The sequence below is a fragment of the Amblyraja radiata genome, chromosome 5, assembly GCF_010909765.2.
Source record: "Amblyraja radiata isolate CabotCenter1 chromosome 5, sAmbRad1.1.pri, whole genome shotgun sequence".
Taxonomy (NCBI): Eukaryota; Metazoa; Chordata; class Chondrichthyes; order Rajiformes; family Rajidae; genus Amblyraja; species Amblyraja radiata.
The window spans coordinates 54,136,791-54,150,133 of NC_045960.1; the positions used below are offsets into that span (position 1 = coordinate 54,136,791).

The following is a 13,343-nucleotide window of genomic DNA, read 5'->3' on the forward strand; positions in this document are numbered from 1 at the left end:
TCCTGCATTCTTCATGCTATTTAAAACCTAAATTGAATAATTCCATTTTAATTTAACTAATTTATTTCAATCTCCTCAAACGTGGTTATGCAACATTTTGGCTTTTAAACATGGTTTCTGAGCCATTACAAATATGACTATACATGTACACCAAATAATGTCATAACCATGAATTTTTTTGCTTTAAATATCTTCATTCCTTTTTTGGAATTTTAATAACCGGTGATTAATGCATATTTAGCAGTCTCCACTTAAGTTGTCACAGAAATATAACACCCATTTGGTGCATAAAGCACACTGCTGACTTGCAAACACATTTGCTGCTGGCTATTCGTAGACCATGGATTAGAATTTAATATATTGTATAGTTATATCAATTAGCATTAAATTGAATTTACCACCATCAACTATTTTGTTCATAAATTCATTTTCCGGTCCAACAAATAAATGCCTGATAACTTAACTGCAGATATTTCCGGTTTGCACAGTTTAAGTAATGAAGGCAAAACATAATTTGAACTATCTGCCAGAACACCATTTCTTCTAAAAATCATTACGTCTGGGAAATACTAAACAGAAATAGTGTGGAAATTAAGGTTGATAAATCGACTTACCCTTTCTAATGTAAATGTTCGAACGACATATTCTGCAAGTGGCTCATCTTCCACGAATGTAACTTTGAAATCTGCGAAAACTTCGCTATCATCTGGCCAATATTTGTAGCACTTCACCTAAGATATAAATTTTAAAAAAAATCAAGAATTGCAAATAGACATTTATAATGGACCTGGCTCAAAATTGTTATCATAGTCAAACAATAACAACAGAATTGCTTTACACGGCCTTTGCTGAAATACTAAGATGCTTATGCAGGAATATATTTCATGTTTGAAAAACAACTCAATTCAAAATTATTTCCCATCTCAGTAATTTCAATTTAAAATTATAAGAAAAGTACAAGAATTTCTAAATATACAAATTAGGTCCGATTCATGAAAAACAAGCCTGGGATATCCAAGACACATTTAATAATTTCATAATAGGCACTGCAATGAAGATTCTTTTATGTAACCCAATTCTGTTCGATTAGTTTATAAATATAGTTCAGTACTGATGGACACTTTGTATAAAATAATTATTTTCTTCAATTGGCTTGGATAGAGTGGATGTGGAGAGGATGTTTCCACTAGTGGGAGAGTCTAGGACTAGAGGTCTTAGCCTCAGAATTAAAGGAAATTTGGGAAGGATTTGAAGAGAAATGTCTTCAGTCAGAGGGTCGTGAATATGTGGAATACTTTGCCACAGAAGGCTGTGGAGGCCAAGTCAGTGGATATTTTTAAGGAAGAGATAGATAGACTATTGATTAGTACAGGTGTCAGAGGTTATGTGGAGAGGCAAGAGAATGGATTTAGGAGGGAGAGATAGATCAGTCATGATTGCACGTCAGAGTAAACTTGATGGGCCAAATGGCCTAATTCTATTATTCCTTATGACCTAATTGTCTTTCTTAAAGTGAAATTCCTTTCAAAACAGCAAATTAGACCAAATTGATGTGTATAGAAAGGTAAGCTTAAAAGTGGGATTGAAGACTGGGATCAAGGTATGCCAATTGCCTGATCTATTGGCCTGAGGATATTACTTCATTTACAAGGTGCAATAAACTCAAAGTACAACAAATTGTAATAGTGTTGTATTGTGCATAGCACCGTTAAGATTTAAAAATTTGAAAAATCTGAAAACACTCAGCTGTTTCAACAGCTTCAATGGACAGGGAAATAGAATTAACATTAATCATATTTCCAGAATCGGCTTTTTTTTGGCGGTTTTTACCTCTTCAATTTATCATCCTTCAAAATATTGAATTATTCTATTTTACTACTAAAACTAGACTTACTCTTCCAACTTCCACCAGATTTGTGACCATGACGATACAAACCGATTGTTCTTGCCACACCATTCTCCAGAAGTCATACACAGTTTCATGTACTGGTCCTGAACGTACAGAATAAGAAAATCAAATAGTTATTTATGTATTATAATACCAGATTACTGTCTCTTTTGCCTTAACCATCAGCACTTCACATGCATGTTATTCAATTCAAAGTGTTCCCTTAAGGCACAAACCAAGTTGTATAGTACAATAACAATATATGCATCACCTTGCATTTATTCATAAATCGTTGAAGCATTTTGAACATTGAAACTTATTTCAACCAACTTCCACTAAATTATTCATCCTCCATGAATGCGTATTTCCACATAACACTCATTAAATAATAATGCAGCGGGAAACTCTCCATTCCAGCACCTTTAGGACCTAACTGGTGTGGGACCACAGAAAATCTGGAGCACAGAGTTGCCTCCAACCATTTTCTTCCACGGAGCAGATGGCTGTGAAGGCCGTCAATGGATATTTTTATGGCGGAGATTCTTGATTAGTAAGGGTGTCAGGGGTTACGGGGTGAAGGAAAAGATAGATCAGCCATGTTTGAATGGCGGAGTAGACTCAATGGGCTGAATGGCCTAATTCTGCTCCTAGAACTAATTAATTTATGAGCTGACATATTCTAAGTATGAACACCACCTGGGTCAAGCAAGGGTTTCAAGAACTGCTTGCAGCTCATAGTTTCTCTGAGTCAGAGACATTATTGGCTGAGATCGCAAAGGCTGCACTGGTAGATTAATTAGTTACAGATTAGCATCAATGCTGGACCACAGGAGTTGCCTGATCACAAAATCCTGGACAGAGTTCAGAGTTGTGCAGATAAAATCAACACAATAGATTCAAACTAATGTTATAATTGCACATGAAATAATTTACCCATGATCACATAACAGGCATTAAATGTTTTCAACTGTTCTTGTGTGGAAGGAACTCCAAATGCTGGTTTACATCCAAGATAGACACAGAATGCGGGAAAGGCAGCATCTCTGGATAGAAAAATTGGTGACGTGTCGGGTCGAGACCCTTCTTCAAGGGACACCCATTCCTTCTATCCAGAGATGCTGCCTATCCCGCTGAGATACTCCAGCATTTTGTGTCTATGTTCTTGTTTGGAATTGACTTGATCTGATACATCTCTCCTTTGTACTCATTACATAGTACTGAGCTACAATATGCAATTAGCAGCAAGGCACCTCTGTGTACTGTTTCATTTTTTGCTAAGTTTGAAGTTACTTTTTTCTGGATTTATCTATGTCACCGTGCCCCTGAAACAACCTCAATCTAACATAGCCTGTTCAATGCAGCACCACATCCTTTTGTGATAAAATACTTTCACAGCGATGGACTAGAGTTAGTCCTGCCTACCAAGTAACTGAAAAAAAGTCTGACAGTCAACTAAACAAAACCTCCAAATTTAATCCATGGATTACCTCTCAATGGCTTTGAAGGTTTCTGAATGCCCCTGATATTTAGAGGTATTTAAAATATATTAAAACCAATTGCACATTTCAAAATTGAAAATATAAAAATTAAACCTTTAGCTTCATGCATTTACAACACAGGAGGATATTCAGCCCATTAAGTCTCTATCAATCTGCAGTGGAGCAAGGCCATCTGTCTAACCCATATTTCCCAATAACCTATTTCCACTTACAGTCCATCAATTCCCTCTTTCATTTTCCTGTCACCCTTTTACTAGGGTAATTTATGATTTAATTTACCTGAAAATCTTTGCAATGTTGGGATTAAATTCCACCTGCCAATGCTCTGCCTAACTTTCTATTTGATCAAAATCCTTGTAAAGCCTCAGAGCACCGTACTTGCTATCCACAACATCACCAATTTTCACCACCATCAGCGCCCACACTGACTATTTTTCTACCTACCGATACAGGGTGTGGTTTATAGTAGCCCAATATCCTATTGTCATGTCTACGGAGGAAACGGGAGCGGCCGTAGGAAAAGTGCAAACTCCAGATAGATAACACCAGAGATCAGGATTGAACCTGAGTCACTGGAGTTGTGAGGCAGCAGCACTGACTGCTACATTGTGCCACAGATAATAATAATAATACATTTTATTTTTATTTATGGGCGCCTTTCAAGAGTCTCAAGGACACCTTACAAAAATTTAGCAAGTAGAGGAAAAACATGTAAGCGGAATGAAATAAATAGTAGAGACATGACTAGTACACAAATTAAAGACAGAATTCAATTCAAAACACAATATGAGGCAATTCAAGCACAGATGAAAAGGGAGGGGGACGTGGGGCTAAGGATAGGCAGAGGTGAAGAGATGGGTCTTGAGGCGGGACTGGAAGATGGTGAGGGACACGGAATTGCGGATCAGTTGGGGGAGGGAGTTCCAGAGCCTGGGAGCTGCCCTGGAAAAGGCTCTGTCCCCAAAACTGCGGAGGTTGGATTTGTGGATGGAGAGGAGACCGGCTGATGTGGATCTGAGGGACCGTGAGGGTTGGTAGGGGGAGAGGAGGTCAGTGAGAAATGGGGGGGCCAGATGGTGGAGGGCTTTGTAGGTGAGGACCAGGATTTTGTAGGTGATCCGGTGGGAGATGGGAAGCCAGTGAAGTTGTTTGAGGACTGGAGTGATGTGATGCCAGGATTTGGTGTGGGTGATGAGTCGGGCGGCTGCGTTCTGGACCAGTTGGAGTCGGTTGATGTAGGTGGAGCTGATGCCAAGGAGAAGTGAGTTGCAGTAGTCCAGTCGGGAGATGAAGGCATGGATGAGTCTTTCAGCAGCGGGAGGTGTGAGAGAGGGTCTGATTTTGGCGATGTTGCTGGTACCACCATCAGTGGATGCAAATCCAACTAAGTTTGTGCTCCTCTGCTGAAATCCATGAGGAGTCCAATGTTGAGACTAAGTGGCTGAATTCCAGAATACAATGTACTACAAGAGGTCATCATTTGCTTAGGATCATTGAACTAAGTGGCAAGCTGCAGGCCTTTAGGATTCCCAGCAAAATCCAGCCTACTTTGTTACACCTCGAATTTTCAAAAATTTACAAGCACCGAAACTTTCTTTTAGTAAATTAGTAAAAAAAATATTGAAATTGTTAATTCATATTCAGAGCCCTCCATTATATTTGGGACAAAGATCCATCATTTATTTATTTGCCTCTGTACTCCACAATTTGAGATTTGTAATAGAAAAAAATCACATGGGGTTAAAGTGCACATTGTAGGATTTTATTAAAGGGTATTTTTATACATTTTGGTTTCACCATGTAGAAATTGCAGCTGTGTTTATACATAGTCCCCCCATTTCAGGGCACCATAATGTTTGGGATACATGGCTTCACAGGTGTTTGTAATTGCTCAGGTGTGTTTAATTGCCTCCTTAATGCAGATATGAGACAGCTCTCAGCACCTAGTCTTCCCGCAAGTCTTTTCTGAATAATCTGATAATGTGCACTTTAACCACATGTGATTTTTTCTATTACAAATCTCAAATTGTGGAAATTTGAGATTTGAGAGGAAAATAAATAAATGATGGGTCTTTGGCCCAAACATTATGGAGGGCATTGTATATTGAATATTGCACACGAATATGATTAAATCATTTTGTTATCCAGTAAAACTTGCTTGACAGTTCTCATAACCTAAAGCTGCATAGCTTACAATTATATAAAGTAAGAGTAGTCCCATCTTATCAAGCCAATTATAGACAATTCAGGCAACATGGTCATCATTCCATAAAGAAATTGAGAATATTTGCAGTAGTGCCAGCCAAAAATCTGAGTTTTTACCAAATAATATTTGGAACTTGCTGTCTGCATGGATATTTTACGTTCTCCCCAAGACTGCGTGGGTTTTCTCCAAGGTCTTGAGTTTCCTCCCACACTCCAAAGACGTACAGGTTTGCAGGTTAATTGGCTTGGTGTAAATGTAAATTGTCCCTAGTGTGTGTAGGGTGGTGTAGTGTGTGGGCATCGCTGATCGCTGCGGACAATCTCGGAGTCATAATTTCACCTGACAGTAGACTGCATGAAGGTACACAAAATTGCTGGGGAAACTCAGCGGGTGCAGCAGCATCTATGGAGCGAAGGAAATAGGCGACGTTTCGGGCCGAAACCCTTCTTCAGACCCTTCCTTCGCTCCATAGATGCTGCTGCACCCGCTGAGTTTCCCCAGCAATTTTGTGTACCTTCGATATTCCAGCATCTGCAGTTCCCCTTTGAACACAGTAGACTGCATGATATGTGTGATGTATTTAACAATGTATATAGCTATAAAAGAAATTCCATATTTAAATACTGCATAATGTGACTTCTGGTGCCCGAGCATTTAATCTTAAATATGAAATTAGGTCTCCTTAATATCTGGTAGCTTTTCTTAAGATGCATTAAAAATTAAAAGGGCAGTTAAACCCGACACTCAAAATGGGTGGTGGCTCGGCAACAACCAGGCCCTTTGCACAGCTGCCGGCCAACCACACAGAGTGGCAGAAGCTCACGGCTTGCCATAGCCATACCTCGGAGGCAGGCCTGGCTCACCTCCCGCGGAACCAAGAACTCACCCAGAGTCTTCCGAGGCTCGTCTCCTGCTCGACCCCGAAGACCAGAACCGGTGAGGAGTACGGCGACGGATGCTGGACAGTGGGACGTTTTCAACATAGTGGCAGACGGAGGAGAGGATCTTTGTCGCTAGGACAACGGGCCATTAAGTCCAAGATAAGACTGCACACTTAAGAATTTTGAAACTTTCTTGGCGCCAGAAACCTGATGAATCTTTGTGTACCGTCTCGGTGAAGTCTATTATTACACTACAAATATTTAATCAATTCCAAAAAATAACCTAAGCTATTAGGTCACAGAAACTGCTTTAACTAAGTTGTGAGATTGTACATGATGCCACTATTTTTTAGAATCACAGCTGCACATAAGTTACACTTTATTAATGAAAGATTCTTACCTTGTGTAGCTATATAATGACTTGGCCTGTGGTACCCCTGAAAGTGAGAAATAATTCAGTCATTCACTTCATTTTACAAAAGAATTGGTCTAGTTTCCACCAGGTGCTACTTGAAGAAATGTACAATTTAAAAGCTGACGCCACCCAGTACCATTGAGATAAAGGCCATACAACTAAATCAAATATGAAACATTTTCATCACACAAAATTTAAATCCAATTAAGTACCACAATTTGAATCATCTGTAATGATTGAAGCAAAACAGATATGGAAAGATAGCTATTTTTATAAAGTTAACTTAAAGGAATAGGTTGTAATCATTGCTGCACGATGAGGAGCGGGAATATTTCATTCTAGATTCTCCATAATACTTCAGCACTGAAGGACCTTTGCAGAATGGCACTTAGGAACAGCGTCACCATAAACTTAAACGTATCACAGGCGGCACGGCATATATGATATTAAAACACAATGACAGTTTAATAACAGTCACGTGAATCTGCATGAATACAATGATTTAGTTGAAAATGAGAACGTCAAAAGAAAGTTGCTAAAATATAAAAATAATTCTGGTGAGGAAAATGACAACTAGAACTAATGTAACTAATGCAAATAAATTAGAACACCAGATGCTTGCAAATAATAAAAATATATAAACCTCATTGGTGCATTTTTACAGCAACTTTAGCATTGCCATGAAGTAGTTTTGACTTTGTAACAAATTTCAATCTGTAATGTTAATTCGCAGTCAGGCAGGGAGACATTTGCGAGAGCAAATCTTAATCGTTTTAAAATGTTCTAATAGATTAGTCATTTTCTAAGTATAACTGATTTCAGTTTAAATAGTCATAGAATACCATTTTCATTGGAAGAAATAGTGCATTGTTTTTATTGATATTAACTGTCTTGAGAGTTTTTAAAAAGTAATTTATTAAAATTTACATCAGTGTAAATAGTTTAGATACTAGTAAATATCAGAAATACTTAAAAATGAATCAATAAAGCCGGAGCGAACATTACAGCTTTAGGAGTCTGATGAAAGGGCCCCAACATTAAAGTTTATTTTTCCACAGATGCCAACTGACCTGTGACCTGACCTGTTCGAATTCTGTTTTTATTTCCGATTTCTAGCATCTGCTGTTTCATTAATTAAATGCCATTCTGGCCTTGACAGGAGACCTCCCCCCACTTTCAAAGAAAACCAGGGGACTGAGGGGGTCAGGGTATTCCATGAAGGGGGAAAAGAGGGAACAAAACAAGAGGGGCAAAGAGATGGGGGCTGAAGGACACGTAGAGAGTAAGAAAAGGGGGAAAAGCAAAATGGAGGAGGAAAGGGGGAAGGGGGAGTTGAAACGAGAGATTGAGGGAGTGTGTCAATAAAAGGGGGAGAGCAAAGTAAAATAAGGAGATGGAGGGAGGAATGAAGTCAGGAGAGAAAGAGAGAGAGATAGATAGAGAGATAGATACAGAGAGAGAGAGAGAGAGAGAGAGAGAGAAAGGGATGAAAGAAATGGTAGAACATAGATAAGGAAGAAGTAAGGAGAGTGAAAGGAAAGAGGGAACAATAAAATAAAAGGAGGGGAAAAGGAGAGAGTGAGAGAGGATGGAGAGAAATGAGAGGGGAAAAGGAGAGAATGAGAAGTTAAGGGTTGAGGAAGGAAATAGAAAAATAGGAAAGGGGTCAAGAGAGGGGGGAAAGGGTGTGTGTGAGAAAGAAAGGGAGAAAAATAGAGCAAGGAAGCAGAGTGTGAACAAAACAGTAAAAAGTAAGAGAAAAAGGAGTCCTAAATGGCCGACCCCTTATTCTTAAAGTGGTTCTGGACCCTCAACATCGGGAACATTTTTCCTGCATCTAGCCTTGTCCAAGAATGTTATATGTTTCTATAAGGTCCCCTCTCATCCTTCTAAATTCCAGTGTATACAAGCCCAGTCAATCCATTCTTTCCTCATATGTCAGTCCCGCCATTCCGGGAATTAACCTGGTGAACCTACGCTGCACTCCCTCAAAGCAATAATGTCCTTCCGCAATAGGAAACCAAAATTGCACACAATACTTCCGGTGCGGTCTCACCAGGGCCCCGTACAACTGCAGTAGGACCTCCTTGCTCCTAAACTCAAATCCTCTCGCAATGAAGGCCAACATGCCATTAAATTTCTTCACTGCCTGCTGTACCTACATGCTTACTTTCAGTGACTGATGTACAAGCACACCCAGGTCTTGTTGCACCTCCCCTTTTCCTAATCTGACACCATTCAGATAATAATCTGCCTTCCTGTTCTTGCCATTAAAGTAGATCACCTCACATTTATCCACATTAAACTGCATCTGCCATTCATCTGCCCACTCAACCAATCTATCCAAGTCATCCTGCAGCCTCTTAGCATCCTCCTCGCAGCTCACATTGCCACCCAGCTTTGTGTCATCCGCAAATTTGGAAATGTCACCTTTAATTCTCTCATTTAAATCATTAATATATAGTGTAAGTAACTAGGGTCCCAGCACCGAGCCTTGCGGCACCCCACTAGTCACTGCCTGCCATTCTGAAAAGGACCCGTTAATTCCTACTCTTTGCTTCCTGTCTGCCAACCAGTTCTCTATCTGTGTCAATACCTTACCTCCAATACCATGTACTCTAATTTTGCACACTAATCTCTTGTGTAATTTCTTTTGCACACAAATCTTTTGGGACCTTATCAAAGGCTTTTTGAAAGTCCAGATACACCACATCCAATGGCTCTCCCTATTCATTCTACTTGTTACATGCTCACAAAATTCCATAAAATTAGTCAAGCATGATTTCCCCTTCAAAAATCCATGCTGACTTTGACCGATCCTGTCACTGCTTTCCAAGGTACATGGAACGGACAGGTTTGGAGGTATACTGACAAAACGCAGAGGGGGGCAGGGAGGGAGGGGGAGAGAGGGGAGAAAGGAGAGAAAGGGGAAAAATAAAAAGGGAAAGAGTGTATTGGGATAAGAAAAGGGACAAAGAATAAGAGTATTTCACGTAGACACATATTTTTTCAAATATTCATATGTTTTCCTAATTTTGTTTTTCTTTTTATTTGTAATAGTACTGAATAAAACAGCTGGGACAAGGCTTTACCATTGAGCAGAAGGATGTCTTAGACAATAAGGATGCTGGGCTGGTTCTGGCCCACTAGTATAACTCAGTTACAGCATGTGAGGCCCTGATGGTGAGTAGATGCCTGCCAATCATATCAACACAACTTTTGGCTGACAATTTTTATTTTATAATGATGTATACGTGCAGATCTTTGGTGAAGTCAGCAAAATTGAAGACTGCAACCTTGTCATTGATGAACAGATTAACCTTTGCTCGGCCTTCAAAAGTGGTGCACTTACATACTTTGCATAGGTTTGAAACATATGTGCATTTGTTCAATGCTCTGAATTGAAACATTCTGAAATCAGAAAACATTCTGAAATCAATTAAAAGCTAACACGATTTGGGATTTCTGGACTGCATCCAAGTTTGCTTAAGAAGATAATAAGCAGGTGTGGTTTAAAAAAAACTAATACTGAAAAGAATCAGGTGACAATCTAGATCCAGTAATAATTATATCCACTGAAGAATCCAATCTTAATTTCTAATGTTTTTCAATTTAAAATGGAGTTTCATTACAAATATAAATGATCATGAAAATGTAATCACAATTACAAAATATAGTAAGTTATTAAATAAACTAAATTTTAAATTGAAAACCAAATAGGATTTATACATAACTTCAGTTCAAACAATTATTAAATATTGGACTTGAATCACTGAACTCAGTTGGTAGTAAAAATCAACTGCTGGGTTGTCATTTCAATTTGCAAATTATTCACAATTCTCATCTTCACTGATTCTGGTAAAGTTATAGTCCAATGTCAGTGTTGTCTTTACTTTCAATTAGTATTTTTTTCCCCAGTACTAAATTAAATACCAAAATTGTTATGCACTGAAATATTTTGTATAGACATTGCTTTTCACAGACCCGTGTCTTCTTGAGTGCAAATGCGTGGATATTTCTTTTGATAAAAGGTGAAAGGAGTTTATTTTTCCATTAAACCTCTTACTTGAACAGTTTTTCATTTGACTTCAAGGCAGTGTTAAACAAAAACACACCCACACAAGTGTTTGCACATATACTTTCAGAATCTAACTTAAAATTAACTAGTTTCTCAACATATGCAAATTTTAACTTAGATTCACATTCACAAGGACCATGAAGCCATACAATCATTTCCATTTACACGATAAGCATCAATTTAATAAACCAATGATTTTTTGCAGATCACTGTATATCTGAAAACTGCTACTATATTCACCCGGAACACGTGCATTGGAACAGAATTCTAAGCAGAGCAGAGCAGATAGCCACAGAAAATAGATAAAGATAACTAATTTACATGCATGAGTTCACCACTTCGATCTCTTCATAATGTATGCCTTTGGCCATGGTTCTTTAACAGTATCATTCCAAGTTCAAACATTCTGCGACATCAGCCATCAACACTTTAATAACTAAACCGACTGATGCTTAAAATGTCAGCGTATCCAATAATAAAGCATTACAGAGTTTATTTCAATGTAATGTACTTCAAAGACAATATTTTCCTCATTATAGGATAAATCAGAATATTGAACAATTTTATGTAATTCAGGAAAAGCAGTGTTTATTTTTTGCTATGACCTTTATCCATGCAACAACATGGAGAAATGTTATGTCAGGAGATAATGTGAGGCCAACTGATAATCAAAATTGCTTTTGTATGGAGGATCAAAAGGGTTCGCTCTGCTATCTGCTGGTTCTGCTTGTTTTAGTAACATATTGATATATTTAGGAAAGGTATTAAAATAACAAAAATCTAGCTTCTTCAGTGATACTCACATCCCTGTACAGCCATATCTACAGCCCAAACCAAAGCCAGATGTGAAAGAAAGCACAACAGTGTCAATGAGTGCCAGAAAATTTAATATACAGGGTGTAAATTGTAAGAGTTCTGATTTTTAGACAAAAAGAGAAAGAAAAGCTGCAAGTCAAATTGCCGAGTATAACTTACATCAATATAGTTTGCATTAATGTAATCTGAAGAATCATCCTCGATAGACTGTAAAATGACTCTGGAATGATCATCTGTTGAAAGAGATTTCAAAATATGCTGATTGGTGCAACACTATTCAGCAACATCATAAAATATTTTTTTTTTTAAATAAACAAAATTAAATGCCCATTGGTAATTATCTTCCCTTCCTCAAATAGCTTAAAACATGTGTTGGCATTTTTTTTTAGCTTAAAAGCATATTAGAAGCAAAGAGATGTGTGACAGACTGGAAATATTCAATTGGATATTCTGCCCATGATAAAAACACATTTGAATTATGCTTGATCATACATAAAAATGATCTACTATAATGTGAAATGATCACAATTGAATATTACTATTAACCATAAATTGTCACCAAATTAACAGTGTATCTTTTTGCATTTTCCCTCCGTAGGTCAGTTTATATCCATTCAAAACAATCTACATTATTTTGTTTAGAAGAGAACAACATTGACACTTTGAGAGGTGGCTTTTTATATTATTTCTGTTCAAAAAGGAAAATTCTTTGGTACCAGGCTGTAGTCAAAGGGAAAGGAATCTGACCTTGTTCCAACAGGTGACCAAGTGGATCAAGCACAGCCTGCGGCAGCTGCATAGTGCAGCAGTGGAAGAAGCCCACGGCATCGGATGACGCCAGGCCAACCCCTATTTAATTGATCTGGTGTCATCAGAACACCAAGCGTTAGAATGAGAAGATAAGAAATTGAATATCTCCTGAGGCTAAGGTTAGACTTTGCAGAGACTTGGAAGTTGAAAGATAAATTTGGAACATGGTGATTCTCTGTGTGCTGTTCCACAAGAGAACAGCACACATGTACATCTACTGACTGGACTGGACTGCATATATATAGATAGATAATATCTATGGAGCATGTATATAGATAGAATTAGAAAAGGTATTAAAATACCTTTATTTTCCAACCTCAACACTACCTCCCATTGGAAGGAAAGAAGCACTGACTCTGATGTTATATCAAGTGGTGCTCCCCCAATTATGGGATATTTGTGTTTATTTATTGCATCCTTAAATAATCAGGGATATTTGAATGTATTTGGCAATGTTCAACCAGTTTTATGAGACAATCAATAGAAATAATTAAAGTAATTGTGGTAGATATGGATGAATTTTCCACAACAGTTTGATTTGATGTTACATAAAAGACTGTTGAAATATATTATTAAAGGACACGCAGAAAAGTGAATGTAGAATGCTTCAACGAATAAAAGTAAAACTTCTGAAGGAGCCTTGTAGATTTGATAATTTTTCCTTCTATTAAATAATCTCTCAAATTTAGGTTAAAAACTTAAATGCTCCTAATTGAAATACAAAATGTTAATAACAATAGTTTAAATAAT

At 37.8% G+C, this 13,343-nt stretch overlaps 1 protein-coding gene across 11 annotated transcripts in view; it reads right to left on the reverse strand.

Annotated features, from left to right (window-relative positions):
• Positions 1-13,343, reverse strand: part of ptprk (protein tyrosine phosphatase receptor type K) — a 575,861-nt gene that overhangs the window by 30,317 nt on the left and 532,201 nt on the right. For 7 of the 11 annotated variants that reach the window (XM_033021236.1, XM_033021234.1, XM_033021235.1 and 4 more), the window contains 5 exons: positions 11,943-12,016; positions 11,771-11,788; positions 6,875-6,911; positions 1,895-1,992; positions 615-731 (listed from right to left, as the gene is read on the reverse strand). In XM_033021236.1, coding sequence (XP_032877127.1) covers positions 615-731; positions 1,895-1,992; positions 6,875-6,911; positions 11,771-11,788; positions 11,943-12,016 — 344 coding nt within the window. The remainder of the gene's footprint in view (positions 1-614; positions 732-1,894; positions 1,993-6,874; positions 6,912-11,770; positions 11,789-11,942; positions 12,017-13,343) is intronic. The other 4 variants (XM_033021238.1, XM_033021241.1, XM_033021233.1 and 1 more) reach the window with 1 other exon arrangement.